The sequence below is a fragment of the Tarenaya hassleriana genome, unplaced genomic scaffold (genome assembly GCF_000463585.1).
Source record: "Tarenaya hassleriana unplaced genomic scaffold, ASM46358v1 Cleome21, whole genome shotgun sequence".
In the NCBI taxonomy this organism is placed as follows: Eukaryota; Viridiplantae; Streptophyta; class Magnoliopsida; order Brassicales; family Cleomaceae; genus Tarenaya; species Tarenaya hassleriana.
In genome coordinates, this window is record NW_010965451.1 from 191563 (window position 1) to 210673 (window position 19111).

A 19111-nucleotide genomic window follows, 5' to 3' on the forward strand; every position below is an offset into this window, starting at 1 on the left:
GAAAGAGTGGATAATGTTTCTTGTTTTCATGCGTATGGGCATCCTTAATTTTGCACACGAACGGTGTTTTGTCTTTTTCCGTAGAGGCATAACTCCTTTAGACGGGTTAAAATAGGTTGCTCACTTTTAGTTTGCATTTGGTGTTGCTAAGAAACTGCCATTGTTCTCAGTTGTAGGAATAGGATGGATTCTTTAGCAAATCAAAACCCTTTTCCATGGTCATAGCATCCTCTGGAATGGGAGAATTAGAGAGAATCCATAGGGTACTCACAAGAATGGTTAAATTTTAAAATGAGAGGATTGGAGAGAAAGTGGTGATATTAAGTATAGAAAAGAAGTTACGAGATGGACGTCTAAGGTGGTTTGGCCATATAAAACATAGACCGGTAAATGACCCGATTTAAAAGTAGAGAACGTAGGAATAAGAGAGAGGGAGAGAGATAGATTTAGATCTAAGATCACCTAGGAACGAGTAATTAGTAATGATTTGAAGGGTTAACAAATTTCAGAGGATTTGGCAAAAACGAGAGGAAGAGTGATATAATTACATGATTATTTACATTTCTGAAAATATATCGTTGTGTATGTGATTGGCAGATATTCTCTATGACTCGTGGTCACCAGCAATGACGGTGAGTTCAGTCTGTATCAGCATTCTCTCCATGCTCTCGAGCTCACCCGCAAAGGTTTCTCCTGTTCCACCTTTTTCCCGACCATTCCTCTCGACTGTTCCTAACTGTTTACCTTGCAGCAACGCCCGGCGGATAATGACCGCTACGTTAGGAACTGCAAAAACGGGAGGTCCCCGAAGGAGACAAGGTGGTGGTTTCACGACGACAAGGTGTAGCAACTTCGGGATTATGGCGAATTCTGCATAACAGTGAAGGTTTTATATATATATACACTCTTCCGTACCCGAAAACGTCAAGAAAAATAACTGAATCGACTTTCCCTTTGTTCGTGCCGATAGTGTAAAGACTCGTGAAAAAATTGATCAGTGTGAACATACCTAAATAATTTTTGGATTTTCGCACCCTTTGATTGATCCATTGTGATCTTTCCGCCCTATGAAAGAAAATGTTGGCAGGTTTTCCGAAGAATTTGTTTGGTTTTGTTCCGAAACCAAAGAGTTTGGTTCGGTTTTGTATTCGATCATCGAGCCTTTGGTCTAATACGTTTTCTTTAGAATGACCATTTTAGTTATTAATCCAATAAATCAAACTGAACTGAATAAGGCATAATTGTATTCGAACCAAAACCGAACAGTTATAAAACCTGAGAATAGAAGTGAACCAAAACCCAAAATAACCACCCCTAAGTATCCTCTTTTGTCTTGTCCTACGGTCAAAATGTTAATAAACCGTCTGCATAAATAAGTAAAAAAAGGTTAGCACAAAAACCGCTCCTACGACACTGGTAATAAAGAGAAGTTAACTTACTTAGGCACTTCAGCTTTACTTCGATGTCAGAGGTGAATTCTTCTTCACTCCATGACTAAACCGTTTGTAAACGTGCAGTGGCACTTTGGCAATTGAACCATTCTCTCTTACAATTTCCCGACGCCTCTTTTGAGAACAATCACTCTTTTCACCCGCCATGCCATCCAGATTCCGACCGCTCTCGGAATTAATCTTTATGAGGATCAATCTCAAAGATATCTTTCGGTAGAGCGGAAGGGTCGAGCTCAAATGACCCGGGAGGGACGCCTTCTCGTTCTGTTCCAGTCATTCTGAACGACGGGACTTTGTGAGAAAACCTACACATTTCCCTCGGCTCAAAGATGCATGCTAGAACCTTACGGTGTTTTGCCCGACCAAAAAGCGAAACAAATCCTTCCACTTTTTCGAGATAGTACACTCCGATGCCACAGATACCATTATCATCATCAGCTATATCCATAAAATTAGTCCACACTTCGACGAATTCATACTGGTACGGTTCTTTATGCTTAGCTGGGTCAGTATTCCAACTGATGTCCCAATCTCTGAAAACAGCCCAGGTTTCTCCCTTTTGTGGGTATATGAAATGGTGAGAGGCTTGTTTGAGACAATGCAGGTGATGAGAAAATGTCCCGAAATCAGCTGTTTCTTCCGTTACCCCGCTCTTAAACTTTCCACAAGAAACCGGAATACGAATCTCGTTTTCTGTAACTGGTAGAGCCTCAAGGCGGGTCATCTGAAGCTTAAGCGGGGCAGTGGACATTTTTTTGACCTGAACATAGAACTGTGGCATGCTATCCAGAGAATCTTTGAGTGCCAACACTTGACTGACGGAGAATCCGCCCTTTTTCTCGTCAAAATTACTAAAATCTGGATCTGGGAATTCCTCTGATTTTGGATTTTCACTATTAGCTTCGGAGACATTATAGATTTTCTCAACTTTGCTTGATGGAAATGCACCTTCAGCATCAGCTTTGAATCCTCTATGCAGTTTCAATGTTTTTGTTGGAGGGCTTAGAATATTTCCGTCGCCTCCATCCTTTGCATAAGACACCTTCCGCTTTTGCCTCAGAGAGCTCATCTTCTTATTTCCATCTGCAGCCTCTACAGACCCGACATTGTCACATCCGACAATCTCAAAACTAAGCTCTACAATCTTTCTCATCTTTCTCGCCTTTCTTTTTACCATCGTTGTCTTATCACCCTTAGGGTTTATTACATCAGATTTAGGCTTTGCTTCACCACCCTCTGACTCTCTAACCTCATATTGCCGTTTCACTGCATTAGCTTTTGGTACTTCGGCATTACTCATCGTAGATCCCTTGCTATCCTCGCCTTTACTAACTTTGGCATCGCCAATTGCAATCCCCTTTTCTGTCCCAGGTTTCCTTACTTCAGTATCATCTTTCTGATCTGCCTTCATCGCGTTCGTATCCATCTCGGTCGGTGCATTTCCCGATCGCCCTCCTGTAGGCTGTGGACTACTGTTCCGCAGAGGCACATTGCCTGGCCCTTGATTTGGAGCCTCAGGAAACCATCCAGGGGCTGATCTTGGCGATACACCATAAGGCCCGGTCTCAACAGCAAAAAATGCTCTTTGGCAACTGGAACACTGGATTGAAGTGTTCATGTGCTCTCTCAAAAACATGCACCTAAATCCACAATGCCCGCAACATGTCCAGAACACAAATTTCATCGGCTTAGAATTTGCAGGCTCATTCGGGTTTGTATCCATCTCGGCCGGTGCACTTCCCGATCGCCCTCCTGTAGGCTCTGCACTACTGTTCCGCAGAGGCACATTGCCTGGCCCTTGATTTGGAACCTCAGGAAACAGTCTAGGGGCTGATCTTGGCGATACACCATAAGGCCCGGCCTCAACAGCAAAAAATGTTCTTTGGCAACAGGAACACTGCAATGCAGTGTTCATGTGCTCTTTCAAAAACATGGACCTAAATCCACAATGCCCACAACACGCCCAGAATACAAATTTCATCGGCTCAGAATTTGCAGGCTCATTCAGGTTTGTATCCATCTCGGTCGGTGCATTTCCCCATCGTCCTCCTGTACGCTCTGCACTACTGTTCCGCAGAGGCACATTGCCTGGCCCTTGATTTGGAACCTCATTTTGTTTAGGAAACTGTCTAGGGGCTGATGTTGGCGATACACCATAAGATCCGGTCTCAACAGCAAAAAATGTTCTTTGGCAACTGGAACACTGGATTGAAGTGTTCATGTGCTCTCTCAAAAACATGCATCTAAATCCACAATGCCCGCAACACGTCCAGAACACAAATTTCATTGGCTTAGAATTTGCAGGCTCATTCGGGTTTGTATCCATCCCGGCCGGTGCATTTCCCGATCGCCATCCTGTAGGCTCTGCACTACTGTTCTGCAGAGGCACATTGTCTGGCCCTTGATTTGGAACCTCATTTTGTTTAGGAAACTGTCTAGGGGCTGATGTTGGCGATACACCATAAGACCCGGTCTCAACAGCAAAAGATGTTCTTTGGCAACCAGAACACTTCATTGAAGTGTTCATGTACTCTCTCAAAATCCTCCACCTAAATCCACAATGCTCGCAATGCGTCCAGAACCCAAAATTCATCGGCTCAGAATTTGCAGGCTCATTTGGGTTTGTACCCATCTCGGCCGGTGCATTTCTTGATCGCCCCCCTGTAGGCTCTGCACTACTGTTCCATAGAGGCACATTGCCTGGTCCTTGATTTGGAACCTCATTTTGTCTAGGAAACTGTCTAGGGGCTGATCTTGGTGATACACCATAAGACCTGGTCTCAACAGCAAAAAATGTTCTTTGGCAACTGAAACACTGCATTGAAGTGTTCATGTGCTCTCTCAAAATCTTCCACTTAAATCCACAATGCTCGCAACGTGTCCAGAACACAAAATTCATCAGCTTTCGTTTCACATCAGAATTTGCAGGCTCATACTGTCTGCCGGAGTTGGTATCGGACTTCCTGTTCATTTGTATTGAAGCATTAATCTGTGAAAAAACCCTATACTTGATGTCATACTCCAAGCGTTTTGTCTGATCAGCGAGCAATCTGTACGCTTCCCCAATCAACTTGAAAGCCCCCTCTGCACCCGCGAATTTGTTCTTGTCGGGATGGAGAAGCACCACGAGCTTTCTATACTGCTTCTTGATTGCAGCCTCGTTGGCAAATCGGTTAAGCTGAAGAATGGCATACCAGTTCTCCAGTCCAGCGATCTTATTCAGCGCAGCACAGTGAACATCGCTTACAGCCACCAACTGCATCAATTTCTCTAGTTCTGGAAAAAGTCGTTGAGCTTTCATGGCGAGCCGTCGGGCACCAATGAAATCCTCAGCCCGTAATTTCTCCTCTGCCAATTCCTTTGCCCTCATAGCCATTTTTTGGTTGCATTCCATCGTTGACCGAGTAAACTCTCTTAAACCAATCTCAGTCACTGAGCTCAGTTAAGCCTCAAGAAGAAAACAACCCAGAGAAGATAACCCATCCCTGACCAATAGGAAACAAGCATATAGTCATTCTCTCTTCAACCCGACACTTCCTAATCCTAATATGTAATCCCAGAAACCCAGAACCGTTAAAGAAATCTGCTTACCATTTCAGTGGCAACGACTCCCAAGTCTTCAAATAAACAAAGCACATGAGCAATTTTTGGCACACTTCAACACAAACAATCCTGGGAAGCTTGAAATCTGGACTGGCAGGAAGTAATAGACCTTAAAACCAAATTCAAGAACCAACATGAGGTCTATATAGTATATATATAATACCAAGTCTCAGAAAAAATAAAGTACACTAATTTCGTAATCAAATACAAACCCATATCTCATCCAATTTTGAAATCATGAGCGAAAATGCATTTGAAACTAAGATCTGCGGAGAAATGCAGTAAACCAAACTGTAATCACGTACTACTACATTTACAGGAGGATACACCGTTCAAACAATAGCCTGAAGATTTAGTGAAACGAGTGCGATCATAACGATCCATGCACAAACTTTCCAGTCGAAACATAACATACCGAGAAACGCAAAACCCTAGAAAACGGGTAGAGAAGATTTGGATGAGAGAGAGAGGCGTACAGCTTATGCTGATGAGTGAAAGGGCAAAGGGAGGAATCAGCAGGACGACTCCTGAGCGTAGAAAGGGAAGGATTTCCGGAGGGAAACATTTCGGTCTCGACAATTTATTTCTCTTAATTTAAATTTGCCAAAATAATACGAAAATCAAACAAACATCCAAAAATAAGACTACAAATTTTGTAAAAAAAAAATATCAACTATTATATTTTGTCCAAAACAAATACTTCAATTCCTAAATTTTGAAAAAAAAATTCCATACTACCATGATGACGTGGCATTTGTCGTAGCATCTGAGCGTGCTCGGCAAGTTAACATTTGATTCTCTCTAGTACCATAGCATCAACCGTCTATAAAAATAAACAAATAAATAATAATTAATTAATTGAAAATTAAATAATAAATATATCAATAAATTTATATAGATATATACACGTGCATATACATATATACACATTATTCTCTTTGTTAGGTTACTCCATCCATTTGGTGTGGATAATTATAATTCTTGCTTGGTTTTCAAGTTCCAACAGATAATGTCGCATGCCGATATTCATGATTTAAAAACGATATATCTTTGAGTTATCCTTTTAGGCCAAGAACGAATAAAACTTTGATTGATTGATATCATCTTCTAAATGATGTTAAACACGTGTAGACCAAAATACATGGTGATAAAGCACAAAGCGTTACAAGCGTTAACTGCGTTGTAGCGGCATTGCCTCCCGATCGAATTCCTTCCTCAGCAACAGAGTTAGGATTAGACCCGGATCTGACATTTCTCGATAAGTAATATTGGAATACTTCTCTAAATTGTGTGCATGATTGTGGGTTCGATTTTTTTTGAGGTCTGAGTTTTCTTTGAACTGGTCAGTTTTAACTGATTTACCTGTTTCGCATGGTTTGTCGGTTACTGTGTAGAGTCTGGTGGGTTTACTGTCCGAGATGTTGTCCGACCCGCGAGATCGGACGGGTGTATCTGAAGAGGTGTGAGACGTGTTCCCAATTGTTACCAAAACAAAAAGTAAATTGAAGTACTTTGTATTTTTCCTACCCTATATGAAAGAAATTGTTGGCAGGTGTTCCGAATAATTTGTCTAATACATTTTTTTTACGGGTAGCTATTATGGTTATTAATCGAATAGCTGTAAAGAACTCAATCGAAAGGTGTAGCTGTAATTTAACTGAACCCAACACCGTTTTCCTATAACCGAAAATGACCACTTCTAGTTTTCCTCTTTTGTCTTGTCTTACATTCATTGAAGATACGACAACAGTATGGATAAATAGGTAATAAACGGTCGGGAAACGAACCGCTGCTACGATACTTGTAATAACGAGAAGTTAACTACTTTAAGACATATCAGCTTTACTTTGATGTCGGAGGTGAATTCATCTTCTCTCCATGGGTAAACCGTTTATAAACCTGCAGTGGCACTTTGGCAATTGAACCATTCTCTCTTTCAATATCCCGACGTCTCTTTCGAGAACAAACACTCTCTCCACCCGCCGTGCCATCCAGATTCTGGCTGCCCGTCTCGGCATCATCTTTACGAGGATCAGTCTCAAAGATATCTTTCGGTAGAGCAGAAGGGTCGAGCTCAAATGACCCGGGAGGGTCGCCTTCTCCTTCTGTCCCAGTCGTTCTGAACGACGGGACTTTGTGAGAAAACCTACACATTTCCCTCGGCTCAAATATGCATGCTAGAACCTTACGGTGTTTTGCCCGAACAAAGAGCGAAACAAATCCTTCCACCTTTTCGAGATAGTACACTCCGATGCCACAGATACCGTTATCATCATCAGGCGTCTCCATAAAGTCGGTCAACACTTCGACGAATTCATATTCGTACGGTTCTTTATGCTTAGCTGGGTCAGTATTCCAACTGATTTCCCAATCTCTGAAAACAGCCCAGGTTTCTCCCTTTTGTGGGTATATGGAATGGTGAGAGCCTTGTTCGATACAATGCACCTGATGAGAAAACGTACCGAAATCATCTGTTTCTTCCGTTACCCCGCTTTTAAACTTTCCACAAGAAACCGGAATACGGATCTCGTTTTTTGTAACTGGTAGAGCCTCAAGGCAGGTCATCTGAAGGTTCAGCGGGGCAGTGAACATCCGAGCATAGAACCATGGCATGCTATCCAGAGAATCTTTGAGAGCCCACACTTGATTGACGGAGAATCCGCCCTTTTTCTCGTCAAAATTACTAAAATCTGGATCCGGGAATTCCTCTGATTTTGGATTTTCACTATTAGCTTTGGAGACACTATCAATTTTCTCAAACCTACTTGATGGAAATGCCTCTTCAGCATCAGATTTGAATCCTATATGCAATTTCAATGTTTTTGTTGGAGGGCTTAGAATATTGCCATCGCCTCCATCCTCTCCACAAGACACCTTCCGCTCTCGCCTCAGAGAGCTCATCTTCTTATTTCCATCCGCAGCATTTACAGACCCGACATTATCAAATCCGTCAATCTCAAAACTCTCACTTGATTCCTCTACAATCTTTCTGCTCTTTTCCGCCGTTCTTTTTACAGTCGCTTCCTTATCACCCTTAGGGTTTGTTACATCAGGTTTAGGCTTTGCTTCACCACCCTCTGACTCTCTAACCTCATATTGCCACTTCACTGCTTTAGCTTTTGGTACTTCGGCATTACTCATCGTAGCTCCCTTACTATCCTCGGCTTTACTAACTTCCGCGTCACCATTTGCAATCCCCTTTTCTGTCCCAGGTTTCCTTACTTCAGTATCATCTATCTGATCTGTCTTCATCGCGTTCGTATCCATCTTGACCGGTGCATTTCCCGATCGCCCTCCTGTAGGCTGTGGACTACTGTTCCGCAGAGGCACATTGCCTGGCCCTTGACATGGAACCTCGTTTTTTCTTCGAAACTGATAAGGGGCTGATCTGGGTGATACACCATAAGTCCCAGTTTCAACAGCAACAAATAATCTTTGGCAATTGGAACAAGGCATTGAAGTGTTCATGTACTCTCTCAAAAACATGCACCGAAATCCACAATGCCCGCAACAAGTTAAGAACACAAAATTCATCGGCTCAGAATTTGCAGGCTCATTAGGGTTTGTATCCATCCCTGTCGATGCATTTCCTGATCGCCCTCTTGTAGGTTCTGAACTACTGTTCCGCAGAGGCACATTTCCTGGCCCTTGATTTGAAACCTCAGGAAACCGTCTAGGGGCTGATCTTGGCGATACACCATAAGGCCCGGCCTCAACAGCAAAAAATGTTCTTTGGCAACTGGAACACTGCAATGCAGTGTTCATGTGCTCTCTCGTAAACGTGGACCTAAATCCACAATGCCCGCAACACGCCCAGAACACAAATTTCATCGGCTCAGAATTTGCAGGCTCATTTTGGTTTGTATCCATCTCGGTCGGTACATTTCCTGATTGCCCTCCTGTAGGCTCTGCACTACTGTTCCGCAGAGGCACATTGCCTGGCCCTTGATTTGGAACCTCATTTTGTTTAGGAAACTGTCTAGGGGCTGATGTTGGCGATACACCATAAGACCCAGTCTCAACAGCAAAAAACGTTCTTTGGCAACTGGAACACTGCATTGAAGTGTTCATGTACACTCTCAAAAACGTGCACCTAAATCCACAATGCCCGCAACACGTCCAGAACACAAATTTCATCGGCTCAGAATTTGCAGGCTCAGTTGGGTTTGTATCCATCTCGGCCGGTGTATTTCCTGATCGTCCTTCTGCAGGCACTGCACTACGGTTCTGCAGAGGCACATTGCCTGGTCCTTGATTTGGAACCTCATTTTGTCTAGAAAACTGTCTAGGGGCTGATCTTGGCGATACACCATAACACCCGATCTCAACAGCAAAAAATGTTCTTTGGCAACTGGAACACTGCATTGAAGTGTTCATGTGCTCCCTCAAAAACATGCACCTAAATCCACAATGCCCGCAACATGTCCAGAACACAAAATTCATCGGCTCAGAACTTGCACGCTCATTTGGGTTTGTATCCATCTCGGCCGGTGCATTTCCCGATCGCCCTCCTGTAGGCTCTGCACTACTGTTCCATAGAGGCACATTGCCTGACCCTTGATTTGGAACCTCATTTTGTCTAGGAAACTGTCTAGGGGCTGATGTTGGCGATACACCATAAGACCTGGTCTCAACAGCAAAAAATATTCTTTGGCAACTGGAACACTGCATTGAAGTGTTCATGTATACTCTCAAAATCCTCCACCAAAATCCACAATGCTCGCAACGCGTCCAGAACACAAAATTCGTCGGCTTTCGATTCACCTCAGAATTTTCAGGCTCATACTGTCTGCCGGAGTTGGTATAGGACTTCCTGTTCATTTGTATTGAAGCATTAATCTGTGAAAACACCCTATACTTGATGTCATATTCCAAGCGTTTTGTCTGATCAGCGAGCAATCCGTACGCTTCCCCAATCAACTTGAAAGCCTCTTCTGCACCCGCGAATTTGTTCTTGTCGGGATGGAGAAGCAACACCAGCTTTCTATACTGCTTTTTGATTGCAGCCTCATCGGCAAATCGGTTAAGCTGAAGAATGGCGTACCAGTTCTCCAGTCCAGCGATCTTATTCAGCGCAGCATAGTGAACATCGCATACCGCCACCAACTGCATCAATTTCTCCAGTTCTGGAAAAAGTTGTTGAGCTTTCATGGCGAGCTGTCGGGCACCAATGAAATCCTCAGCCCGTAATTTCTCCTCTGCCAATTCCTTTGCCCTCATAGCCATTTTTCGGTTGCATTCCATTGTTGGCCGAGTAAACTCTTAAACCAATCTCAGTCAATAAGCTCTGTTAAGCCTCAAGAAGAAAGCAACCCAGAGAAGATAACCCATCCCTGACCAATAGGAAACAAGCATATAGTCATTCTCTCTTCAATCCAACACTTCCTAATCCTAATATGTAATCCCAGAAACCCAGAACCGTTAAAGAAATCTGCTTACCATTTCAGTGGCAACGACTCCCAAGTCTTCAAATAAACAAAGCACATGAGCAATTTTTGGCACACTTCAACACAAACAATCCTGGGAAGCTTGAAATCTGGACTGGCAGGAAGTAATAGACCTTAAAACCAAATTCAAGAACCAACATGAGGTCTATATAGTATATATATAATACCAAGTCTCAGAAAAAATAAAGTACACTAATTTCGTAATCAAATACAAACCCATATCTCATCCAATGTTGAAATCATGAGCGAAAATGCATTTGAAACTAAGATCAGCGGAGAAACGCAGGAAACCAAACTGTGCCTGAAGATTTAGTGAAACGAGTATGATCATAACGATCCATGCACAAACTTTCCATGAAACGAGTAATATTAGAGCGATCCATGCACAAACTTCCCATTTTCTCGGCAACCAAACAAAAAGGAAAAAAAAAATGAACGAGGCGAACAAAACCCCCTAAAAATCGCTTCCTTGTGTGACAACCAGGCGATGCTGGTACCAAGAAACAACATTCATTTGAATTCCCATACCAAAACATGGTAAGCAAAGCTAAAATCATGCGACATTACGAAAATAACCCTAGACAGCAGCGGGAAAAACTCGAAACATAACATACCGGGAAGCGCAAATTGCAGGGAAACGATGAGAAATGCAAAACCCTAGAAAATGGGTAAAGAAGGTTTGGATGAGAGAGACGTACAACTGATGCTAGTGAGTGAAGGGGCAAGGGGAGGAAACTCTTGAGAGTAGAAAGAGAAGGAAGCCAGAAAAATACTTGTTCTGGGCCATTTTGAAAAAAATACGAAAATGGAATAAACATCCAAAACTTTTCGAATTTATCAAATTAATACTGTAATACATAGACTAAAAATATTGTAAAAAATATCAACTGTTATATTTTATCCAAAACAAATACTTAAATTCCTAAATTTTGACCAAAAAAACAATCCCTACGTACTAACATGATGTAGACGTGATGACGTGGCATTTGAGCGTGCTCTGCAAGTTAACATTTGTTCATCTCTACCACAGCAGCATCAACCGGCTATAAAAATAAACAAATAAATAATAATTAATTAATTGAAAAATAAATAAATATATAAGATATAAATAAAAATAAATATATATAGATATATACATATGTATATACAAAACATATATATATATATATATATTATTTTTTATTTTTTTATTAACCAAGAGGTTAAAAGTTGGCTTTCGACCCAACCTACATCCCTAGATCCGAAAACGGTTTTTAAAACGCATCTAACCACTCCTCATCCTCTCAACCCGTGGCTCGACGACGGTTTCTTGGAAAGAGACGAAATTAAATACGTCTCTCCTTCCCCACTGGAAGATCGAACGCTTGACGTAAAGGTCATTTGGATCAACCCGGTAGCCACTCAACCACAAACATGTGGGTTACATTATATATATATTTGGTGTGGATAATTATAATCCTTGCTTGGTTTTCAAGTTCCAATAGATAATGTCGCATGCAGATATTCATGATTTAAAAACGATATATCTTTGAGTTATACTTTTAGGCTTAGAGCAAATAAAGCTTGATGCCTTCTTCTAAACAGCGTCGACCTTGATTGATATTAAATGCATCGCCTCCACATCGAATTCCTCAGCAACAGACCGCAGATGCAACAGAGTCAGGACTTAAACCCGGATCTGACAATTCCCGATATAGAAGTATAACCTACGAACGAAATTTGTCGATGAATTTGGTTCACCTGGTTCGGTTTTGTATTCGATCGAGACTTTGTTCTAATACATTTTCTTTAGGGGTAACTATTTTGGTTATTAATCGATTAGCTGAAACGAACAGAAGTGTATCTGTAATTTAACTGAACCCAACATTCATTGAATATACGATAACAGTCATAATGTTACTAAACCGTCTGGATAAATAAGTAAAAAAAAAGAGGTCTGAAAACGAACCGCTGCTACCATACTGGGAAAAACAAGAAGTTAGCTACTTTAAGACATGTCAGCTTTACTTTGACGTCGGAGGTGAATTCTTATTCACTCCATGAGTAAACCGTTTGTAAACGTGCAGTGGCACTTTGGCAATTGAACCATTCTCTCTTTCAATTTCCCGACGTCTCTTTTGAGAACAAACACTCTCTCCACCCGCCATGCCATCCAGATTCCGGCCGCCAATCTTGGCATCATCTTTACGAGGATCAGTCAAAGATATCTTTCGGTAGAGCAGAAGGGTCGAGCTCAAATGACCCGGGAGGGACGCCTTCTCCTTCTGTCCCAGTCATTCTGAACGACGGGACTTTGTGAGAAAACCTACACATTTCCCTCGGCTCAAAGATGCATGCTAGAACCTTACGGTGTTTTGCCCGAACAAAGAGCGAAACAAATCCTTCCACCTTTTCAAGATAGTACACTCCGATGCCACAGATACCGTTATCATCATCAGGCGTCTCCATAAAGTCGGTCAACACTTCGACGAATTCATATTCGTACGGTTCTTTATGCCTAGCTGGGTCAGTACTCCAACTGACGTCCCAATCTCTGAAAACAGCCCAGGTTTCTCCCTTTTGTGGGTATATGAAATGGTGAGAGCCTTGTTCGATACAATGCACCTGATGAGAAAACGTACGGAAATCATCTATTTGTTCCGTTACCCCGCTCTTAAACTTTCCACAAGAAACCGGAATACGGATCTCGTTTTTTGTAACTGGTAGAGGCTCAAGCCAACTCATCTGAAGCCTAAGCGGGGCAGTGGACACTTTTTCGATCTGAGCATATAACCGTGGCATGCCATTCGGAGAGTCTTTGAGAGCCCACACTTGATTGACAGAGAATCCGCCCTTTTTCTCGTCAAAATTACTAAAATCTGGATCTGGAAATTCCTCCGATTGAGGATTTTCACTGTCAGCTTCGGAGACATTATCAATTTTCTCACCTTTACTTGATGGAAATGCCCCTTCAGCATCAAATTTGAATCCCCTATGCAATTTCGATCTTTTTGTCGGAGGGCTTAGAATATCGTCATCGCCTCCATTCTCTGCATAAGACACCTGCTTTCGCCTCAGAGAGCTCCTCTTATTATTTCCATCCGCAGCATTTACAGACCCGAGATTATCAAATCCGTCAATCTGAATTCTCCTCTTTCTCGCCTTTCTTTTTACAGTTGCTACCTTATCACCCTTAGGGTTTGTTACATTGGGTTTAGGCTTTGCTGGACCACCCTCTGACTCTCTAACTTCGTATCGCCGCTTCACTGCATTAGCTTTTGGTACTTCAGCTTTGCCTGGCCCTTGACTTGGAACCTCATTTTGTCTTGGAAACTGACAAGGGGCTGATCTGGTTGAAACACAATAAGTTCCAGTCTCAACAGCAACAAATAATCTTTGGCAACTGATACAATGCATTAAAGTGTTCATGAACTCTCTCAAAAACCTGCGCCTAAATCCACAATGCTCACAACACGTCCAGACAATATTCGTCGGCTTTAGATTCCCCTTAGAATTTCCAGGCTCCTTCAGGTTTGTATCCATCTCGGTCGGTGCATTTCCTGACTGTCCTCCCGTAGGCTCTGCGCTACTGTTCCACAGAGGCACACTGTCTGGCCTTTGATTTGGAACCTCATTTTGTCTAGGAAACCGACTAGGGGCTGATCTGGGTGATACACCATAATTTCCGGTCTCAACAGCAACAAATGATCTTTGGCAACTGGAACAACGCAATAAAGTGTTCATGAACACTCTCAAAAACCTGTGCCTAAATCCACAATGCTCACAACACGTCCAGACAAGATTCATCGGCTTTAGATTTCCCTTAGAATTTGCAGGATCCTTCGGGTTTGTATCCATCTCGGTCGATGCATTTCCTGACCGCCCTCCTGTAGGCTCTGCACTACTGTTCCGCAGAGGCACACTGTCTGGCCCTTGATTTGGAACCTCATTTTGTCTAGGAGACCGACTAGGGGCTGATCTGTGTGATACACCATAATTTCCGGTCTCAACAGCAACAAATGATCTTTGGCAAATGGAACAATGCATTAAAGTGTTAATGCACTCTCTCAAAAACCTGTGCCTAAATCCACAATGCTCACAACACGTCCAGAACACAAAATTCATCGGCTTTCTGTTCCCCTTAGAATTTGCAGGTTGCTTCAGGTTTGTATCCATCTCGATAGGTGTGTTTCCTGACCGCCCTCCTGTAGGCTCTGTGCTACTGTTCCGCAGAGGCACACTGTCTCGCCCTTGATTTGGAACCTCATTTTGTCTAGGAAACCGACTAGGGGCTGATCTGGGTGATACATCATAATTTCCGGTCTCAACAGCAACAAATGATCTTTGGCAACTGGAACAATGCATTAAAGTGTTCATGCACTCTCTCAAAAACCCGTGCTTAAATTCACAATGCTCGCAACACGTCCAGAACACAAAACTAATTGGCTTTTGATTCCCCTCAGAATTTGCATAAGATACTTTCCGATTTTGCCTCAGAGAGCTTCTCTTATTATTTCCACCCACAGCCTTTACAGACCCGACATTGTCATATCCATCAATCTCAAATCTCTCACTTAATTCCTCTACAATCTTTCTCATCTTTCTTGCCTTTCTTTTTACAGTCGCTGCCTTATCACCCTTAGGGTTTATTACACCAGGTTTAGGCACTGCCGCACCACCCTCTGACCCTCTAACTTCATATTGCCGTTTCACTGCTTTAACTTTTGGTACTTCGGCATAACTCATCTTAGCTCCCTTGCTATCCTCGGCTTTACTAACTTTGGCATCTCCATTTGCAATCCCCTTTTCTGTCCCGGGTTTCCTTACTTCAGTATAATCTTTCTGATATGCCTTCATCGGGATTGTATCCATCTCGGTCGGTGCATTTCCTGATCGTTCTCCTGTAGGCTGACTACGGTTCTGCTGAGGCACATTGCCTGGCCCTTGACTTGGAACCTCGTTTTTTCTTCGAAACTGAAAAGGGGCTGATCTGGGTGATACACCATAAGTCCTGGTCTCAACAGCAACAAATAATCTTTGGCAACTGGAACAATACATTATAGTGTTTATGTACTCTCTCAAATACCTGCATCTAAATCCACAATGCTCACAACACGTCCAGAACATAATTGGCTTTTGATTCCCCTCAGAATTTGCAGGCTCATGCTGTCTGTCAGAATTGGTATTTGACTTCCTGTTCGTTTGTATAGAAGCATAAACCCGTGAAAAGATCCTGTACTTGATAGCATACTGCGAACGTTTTGTCGGATCAGCGAGCAATCTGTACGCTTCCCCAATCAACTTGAAAGCCTCTTCTGCACCCGCGAATTTGTTCTTGTCGGGGTGGAGAAGCAACACAAGCTTTCTATACTGCTTCTTGATTGTAGCCTCGTCGGGAAATCGATTTAGCTGAAGAATGCCATACCAATTCTCCAGTCCACCAATCTTATTCTGTGCACCACAGTGAACATCGCATACCGCTACCAACTTCATTAAGTTTTCCAGTTCTGGAAAAAGTTGTTGAGCTTTCATGGCGTGCTGTCGGGCACCAGCGAAATCCCCAGCCCGCAATTTCTCCTCTGCCAATTCCTTTGCCCTCATAGCCATTTTTTGGTTGCATTCCATTGTTAAACCAATTTTGTCAATAAGCTCGGTTAAGCCTCAAGAAGAAAACAACCCAGAGAAGATAACTCATCCCTGACCACAGAAAACAAACACATAGTCATTCTCTCTTCAATCTAACACTTCCTAATCCTAATATGTAATCCCAGAAACTCAGAACCGTAAAAGAAATCTGCTTACCATTTCAGTGGCAACAATTCCCAAGTATTTTAATGAACAAAGCACATGAGCAATATTTGGCACACTTCAATTGAAATCTGGACTGGCAGGAAGTAATAGACCTTAAAACCAAATTCAAGAACCAACATGAGGTCTATATAGTATATATATAATACCAAGTCTCAGAAAAAATGTACACTAATTCCGTAATCAAATACAAACTCACATTGAAATCGGGAGCGAAAATGCATTTGAACTAAGATCGGCGGAGAAATGCAGGAAACCAAACTGTAACCACCTACTACTACATTTACAGGAGAATACACCTTTTAAACAAGCCGATCAAACAATAGCCTGAAGATTTAGTGAAACGAGTAAGATCATAACGATCCATGCACAAACTTTCCATGAAACGAGTAAGGTTAGAGCGATCCATGCACAAACTTCCCATTTTCTCGGCAACCAAACAACAAGAATAAAATCCCCTAAAAATCGCTTCCCTGTGTGACAACCAGGCGATGCTGATGCCAAAAAACAACCTCAAAGCCAAAACAAAACTTCATTTCATTTGAATTCTCATACAAAACATGGTAAACAAAGCCAAACTCATGCGAAATTAGGAAAATAACCCTAGACAACAGAGGGAAAAACTAGAAATATAACACACCTAGAAAAGCAAATTGCAGGGAAACGATACGAAATTCAAAACCCTAGAAAATGGGTAAAGCAGATTTGGATGAGAGAGACGTACCACTGAATAACTGATGTTAGTGAGTGAAAGGACAAAGGGAGGAATCAATAGGACGACTCTTGAGTAGAAAGAGGAGGAGGCCGGAAATTTTTCGGGAGGGGGAAATCTCTCGGGAGTGTACTGGTGACGTCTCAAAAGTTCTTTGCGATACCCACAAGTTTCCTGTGTTGCCAATTTATTTCTCTTAATTTTAATTTTCTTTTCGCCAAAAAATAGTTGATCGTTTCTCTTGTTTTGGGCCTTCTAATTAGCGTCGAGCTTGATTGGTATATCTTCTAAATGATGTTCTCTTTACGTTACAAGCGTTAACTGCGTTACAAGCGTTAACTGCGTTCTCTTTACGCTAAAAGCGTTAACATAGCGTGAAAATTTCACCTGATGGAGTCCTGAATGAAATTGGACAATATCTAATGCAATCTTGTGAAAGTAAAAACAAGAAACTAGGCTTATATTACAAAACCAAAAAGTGTGCAGATCATATAAACTCGTAATGAAATCTCCGATGATTCATTCAAGCTACGTTAGACAGCAGAAAGGGGACATAAATCGGTTCATAAAGCATTCAGATAGGATAGGCTACAAGGTTTTGTTATTACCATAACATAACCAAAGATGCAAACAGAACAAAACACATAGAAAGAGCAACAAAGCATGTCTTCGGATAGGGATCAAGCCGAGGCAGTAGTAGCGGCGTGTTTGTTCAGTGTCTGCTCGATCTTCACTTTGTCAGCACCGACCACCCTCTCTACTTCAGTCCCTTCCTTCAGGAACACAAATGTCGGCATCGCCTCCACATCGAATTCCTTAGCAACAGACTGCAGATGCGACAGAGTCAGGACAAAACCCGGATCTGACAATTCCCGATATAGTAATATTGAAATAATTTGTACATTTCCGGGATTAGAATGTTGCCTCTCTCACCTGCAACTCATCCACATCAATCTTGAAGAACACTACATTGAGGAATCTCTTTGCCAGTTCTGCAAAGACCGGTGCAATGAAACGGCATGGTGGGCACCACGAAGCGGTGAAATCTATCACGACCTGTTCTTCATCAGTTTTGATCAGAATCAAGGGCGACGCAAAGAAATGGGTACAAAAGAATGGAATCTGAAGAACTTTTTCGACTCCATTGCAAGGACATCGAATGATGCATAGTTTACAGCATAAGAAGCTGTAGATCCGAAAAGTTTCATGCTCTATCAATCTGTATCTGATATGCAGATGCATCACATGTACATCATTACCAAAAGGATTGCGTCCTTTGACATCATTCCATCAAATCCCGAAGTTCAGAACATCAGCCTCGACGAGGGGAGTGCTCATATTGGACGAAAGGGACAATTGGACGACTGGAGTTTCAGAATTCTCCAATCAAAACCAAGTCGAAGGAAACTGCCGAATCCGATTATGAATCCAGATCGGGACAAACTCATACTTCGATGATTTTCCCATGTCGGTACGCGAATCAAACGTTGGACATAATTCTCTAGCCTAAATAAATAAATAAACCCTAAAACCTCGAAACCATAGAAACGTACGGACGAAAACCAGGTATAGAACCCTAAAATTGTTAAGCATCGGAATCAAATCAAACAAAAGACGAATCGGAGTCATCAAATCCGCAATTCTTCATTTTAAGAAAACAACCACATGGAAACGAGTCCAGAGAACCGATAAGAAAACGAAAGTACCAATTTCTTAGATTCGTTGGCCTCTTTGAACTTCTCGGTCCAGGCCTCAACGGAATGGCAAGCGATCACTTCTCCTTCAGCCGCCATTTTCTCTTCGATCGAAGCTCGCACAGATGAATCTCAATTCTTCAGTTTTTCTCGGTGATTAAAAAACTTCTTGGTCCCCGATGGGTTCTTATAGAAGAGGCGGGTCGGAAATATAATATTACTTCGAAGAATATTTAATTTAAGTTTGAAAAATAAAGAATAGAAGCCGCCTCGTCAATTGGGGTTTTAACCCTAATAACCCACTTGGTCGCCACCCAGAAAAAAAAAAAAAATTTCAATTTTAACCCACTTTTCAATTGAAAAAGTCCAAAATACCCTTTTCGTTTTATTTTTTGCGACCTTTTTGCGACTAACATA

At 42.1% G+C, this 19111-nt stretch overlaps 5 protein-coding genes across 11 annotated transcripts in view; 1 reads left to right on the forward strand and 4 right to left on the reverse strand.

Moving 5' to 3' along the window:
* LOC104814151 (ubiquitin-conjugating enzyme 15) overlaps positions 1-1049 on the forward strand; it is a 3249-nt gene extending 2200 nt beyond the window's left edge. The window contains exons 5-6 of the mRNA XM_010542039.1: positions 598-686; positions 752-1049. Of these exons, the coding sequence (XP_010540341.1) occupies positions 598-686; positions 752-847 (185 nt within the window). The 3' untranslated portion in view covers positions 848-1049. The remainder of the gene's footprint in view (positions 1-597; positions 687-751) is intronic.
* Positions 1050-1288: 239 nt separating this feature from the next.
* LOC104814150 lies at positions 1289-5551 on the reverse strand. 2 transcript variants are annotated; one of them, XM_010542038.2, is made up of 4 exons: positions 5470-5551; positions 5043-5163; positions 3865-4936; positions 1289-3261 (listed from the first exon to the last, which is right to left on the reverse strand). In XM_010542038.2, exons 3-4 carry the CDS (start codon positions 4843-4845, stop codon positions 1627-1629), a joined length of 2616 nt encoding a protein of 871 aa, XP_010540340.1. In that variant the 5' UTR covers positions 4846-4936; positions 5043-5163; positions 5470-5551; the 3' UTR covers positions 1289-1626. The 2 variants fall into 2 exon arrangements, with proteins under 2 accessions (XP_010540340.1, XP_019058166.1); XM_019202621.1 differs by lacking the exon at positions 5470-5551 and having other exon boundaries at positions 5043-5228.
* A 1257-nt stretch (positions 5552-6808) lies between these two features.
* LOC104814148 lies at positions 6809-11255 on the reverse strand. Of its 3 annotated transcripts, none has more exons than XM_010542037.2 (3): positions 11200-11255; positions 10494-10614; positions 6809-10387 (listed from the first exon to the last, which is right to left on the reverse strand). In XM_010542037.2, the coding sequence occupies exon 3, from the start codon at positions 10296-10298 to the stop codon at positions 6897-6899; it is 3402 nt and encodes a 1133-aa protein (XP_010540339.1). In that variant the 5' UTR covers positions 10299-10387; positions 10494-10614; positions 11200-11255; the 3' UTR covers positions 6809-6896. The 3 variants fall into 3 exon arrangements, with proteins under 3 accessions (XP_010540339.1, XP_010540338.1, XP_019058165.1); XM_010542036.2 differs by having other exon boundaries at positions 11116-11245; XM_019202620.1 differs by lacking the exon at positions 11200-11255 and having other exon boundaries at positions 10494-10677.
* A 1084-nt stretch (positions 11256-12339) lies between these two features.
* LOC104814147 lies at positions 12340-17349 on the reverse strand. Of its 4 annotated transcripts, none has more exons than XM_010542034.1 (4): positions 17013-17349; positions 16488-16562; positions 16283-16383; positions 12340-16177 (listed from the first exon to the last, which is right to left on the reverse strand). In XM_010542034.1, exon 4 carries the CDS (start codon positions 16103-16105, stop codon positions 12695-12697), a length of 3411 nt encoding a protein of 1136 aa, XP_010540336.1. In that variant the 5' UTR covers positions 16106-16177; positions 16283-16383; positions 16488-16562; positions 17013-17349; the 3' UTR covers positions 12340-12694. The 4 variants fall into 4 exon arrangements, with proteins under 4 accessions (XP_010540336.1, XP_010540335.1, XP_010540334.1 ...); XM_010542033.1 differs by having other exon boundaries at positions 16488-16565; XM_010542032.1 differs by lacking the exon at positions 16488-16562.
* A 143-nt stretch (positions 17350-17492) lies between these two features.
* On the reverse strand, positions 17493-18902 carry LOC104814155 (thioredoxin H5-like). Its single transcript, XM_010542047.1, has 3 exons — positions 18707-18902; positions 17934-18056; positions 17493-17827 (listed from the first exon to the last, which is right to left on the reverse strand). The coding sequence occupies exons 1-3, from the start codon at positions 18791-18793 to the stop codon at positions 17681-17683; spliced, it is 357 nt and encodes a 118-aa protein (XP_010540349.1). The 5' UTR covers positions 18794-18902; the 3' UTR covers positions 17493-17680.
* Positions 18903-19111: the final 209 nt, after the last annotated feature.

Bases quoted from the DNA above. Each gene is read 5' to 3' on its own strand.
- LOC104814150 (XM_010542038.2), bottom strand. From the start codon at position 4,845: ATGGAATGCAACCAAAAAATGGCTATGAGGGCAAAGGAATTGGCAGAG. The intron at 3,262-3,864 runs GTTCCAAATCAA...CTGTTTCCTGAG, and splicing joins AGTTTCCTAAACAAAATGAG to GTTCCAAATCAAGGGCCAGG.
- LOC104814147 (XM_010542035.1), bottom strand. From the start codon at position 16,105: ATGGAATGCAACCAAAAAATGGCTATGAGGGCAAAGGAATTGGCAGAG.
- LOC104814148 (XM_010542037.2), bottom strand. From the start codon at position 10,298: ATGGAATGCAACCGAAAAATGGCTATGAGGGCAAAGGAATTGGCAGAG.
- LOC104814155 (XM_010542047.1), bottom strand. From the start codon at position 18,793: ATGGCGGCTGAAGGAGAAGTGATCGCTTGCCATTCCGTTGAGGCCTGG. The intron at 18,057-18,706 runs GTACTTTCGTTT...GATGAAGAACAG, and splicing joins CCAACGAATCTAAGAAATTG to GTCGTGATAGATTTCACCGC. The intron at 17,828-17,933 runs GTGAGAGAGGCA...TCGCATCTGCAG, and splicing joins TTGATGTGGATGAGTTGCAG to TCTGTTGCTAAGGAATTCGA.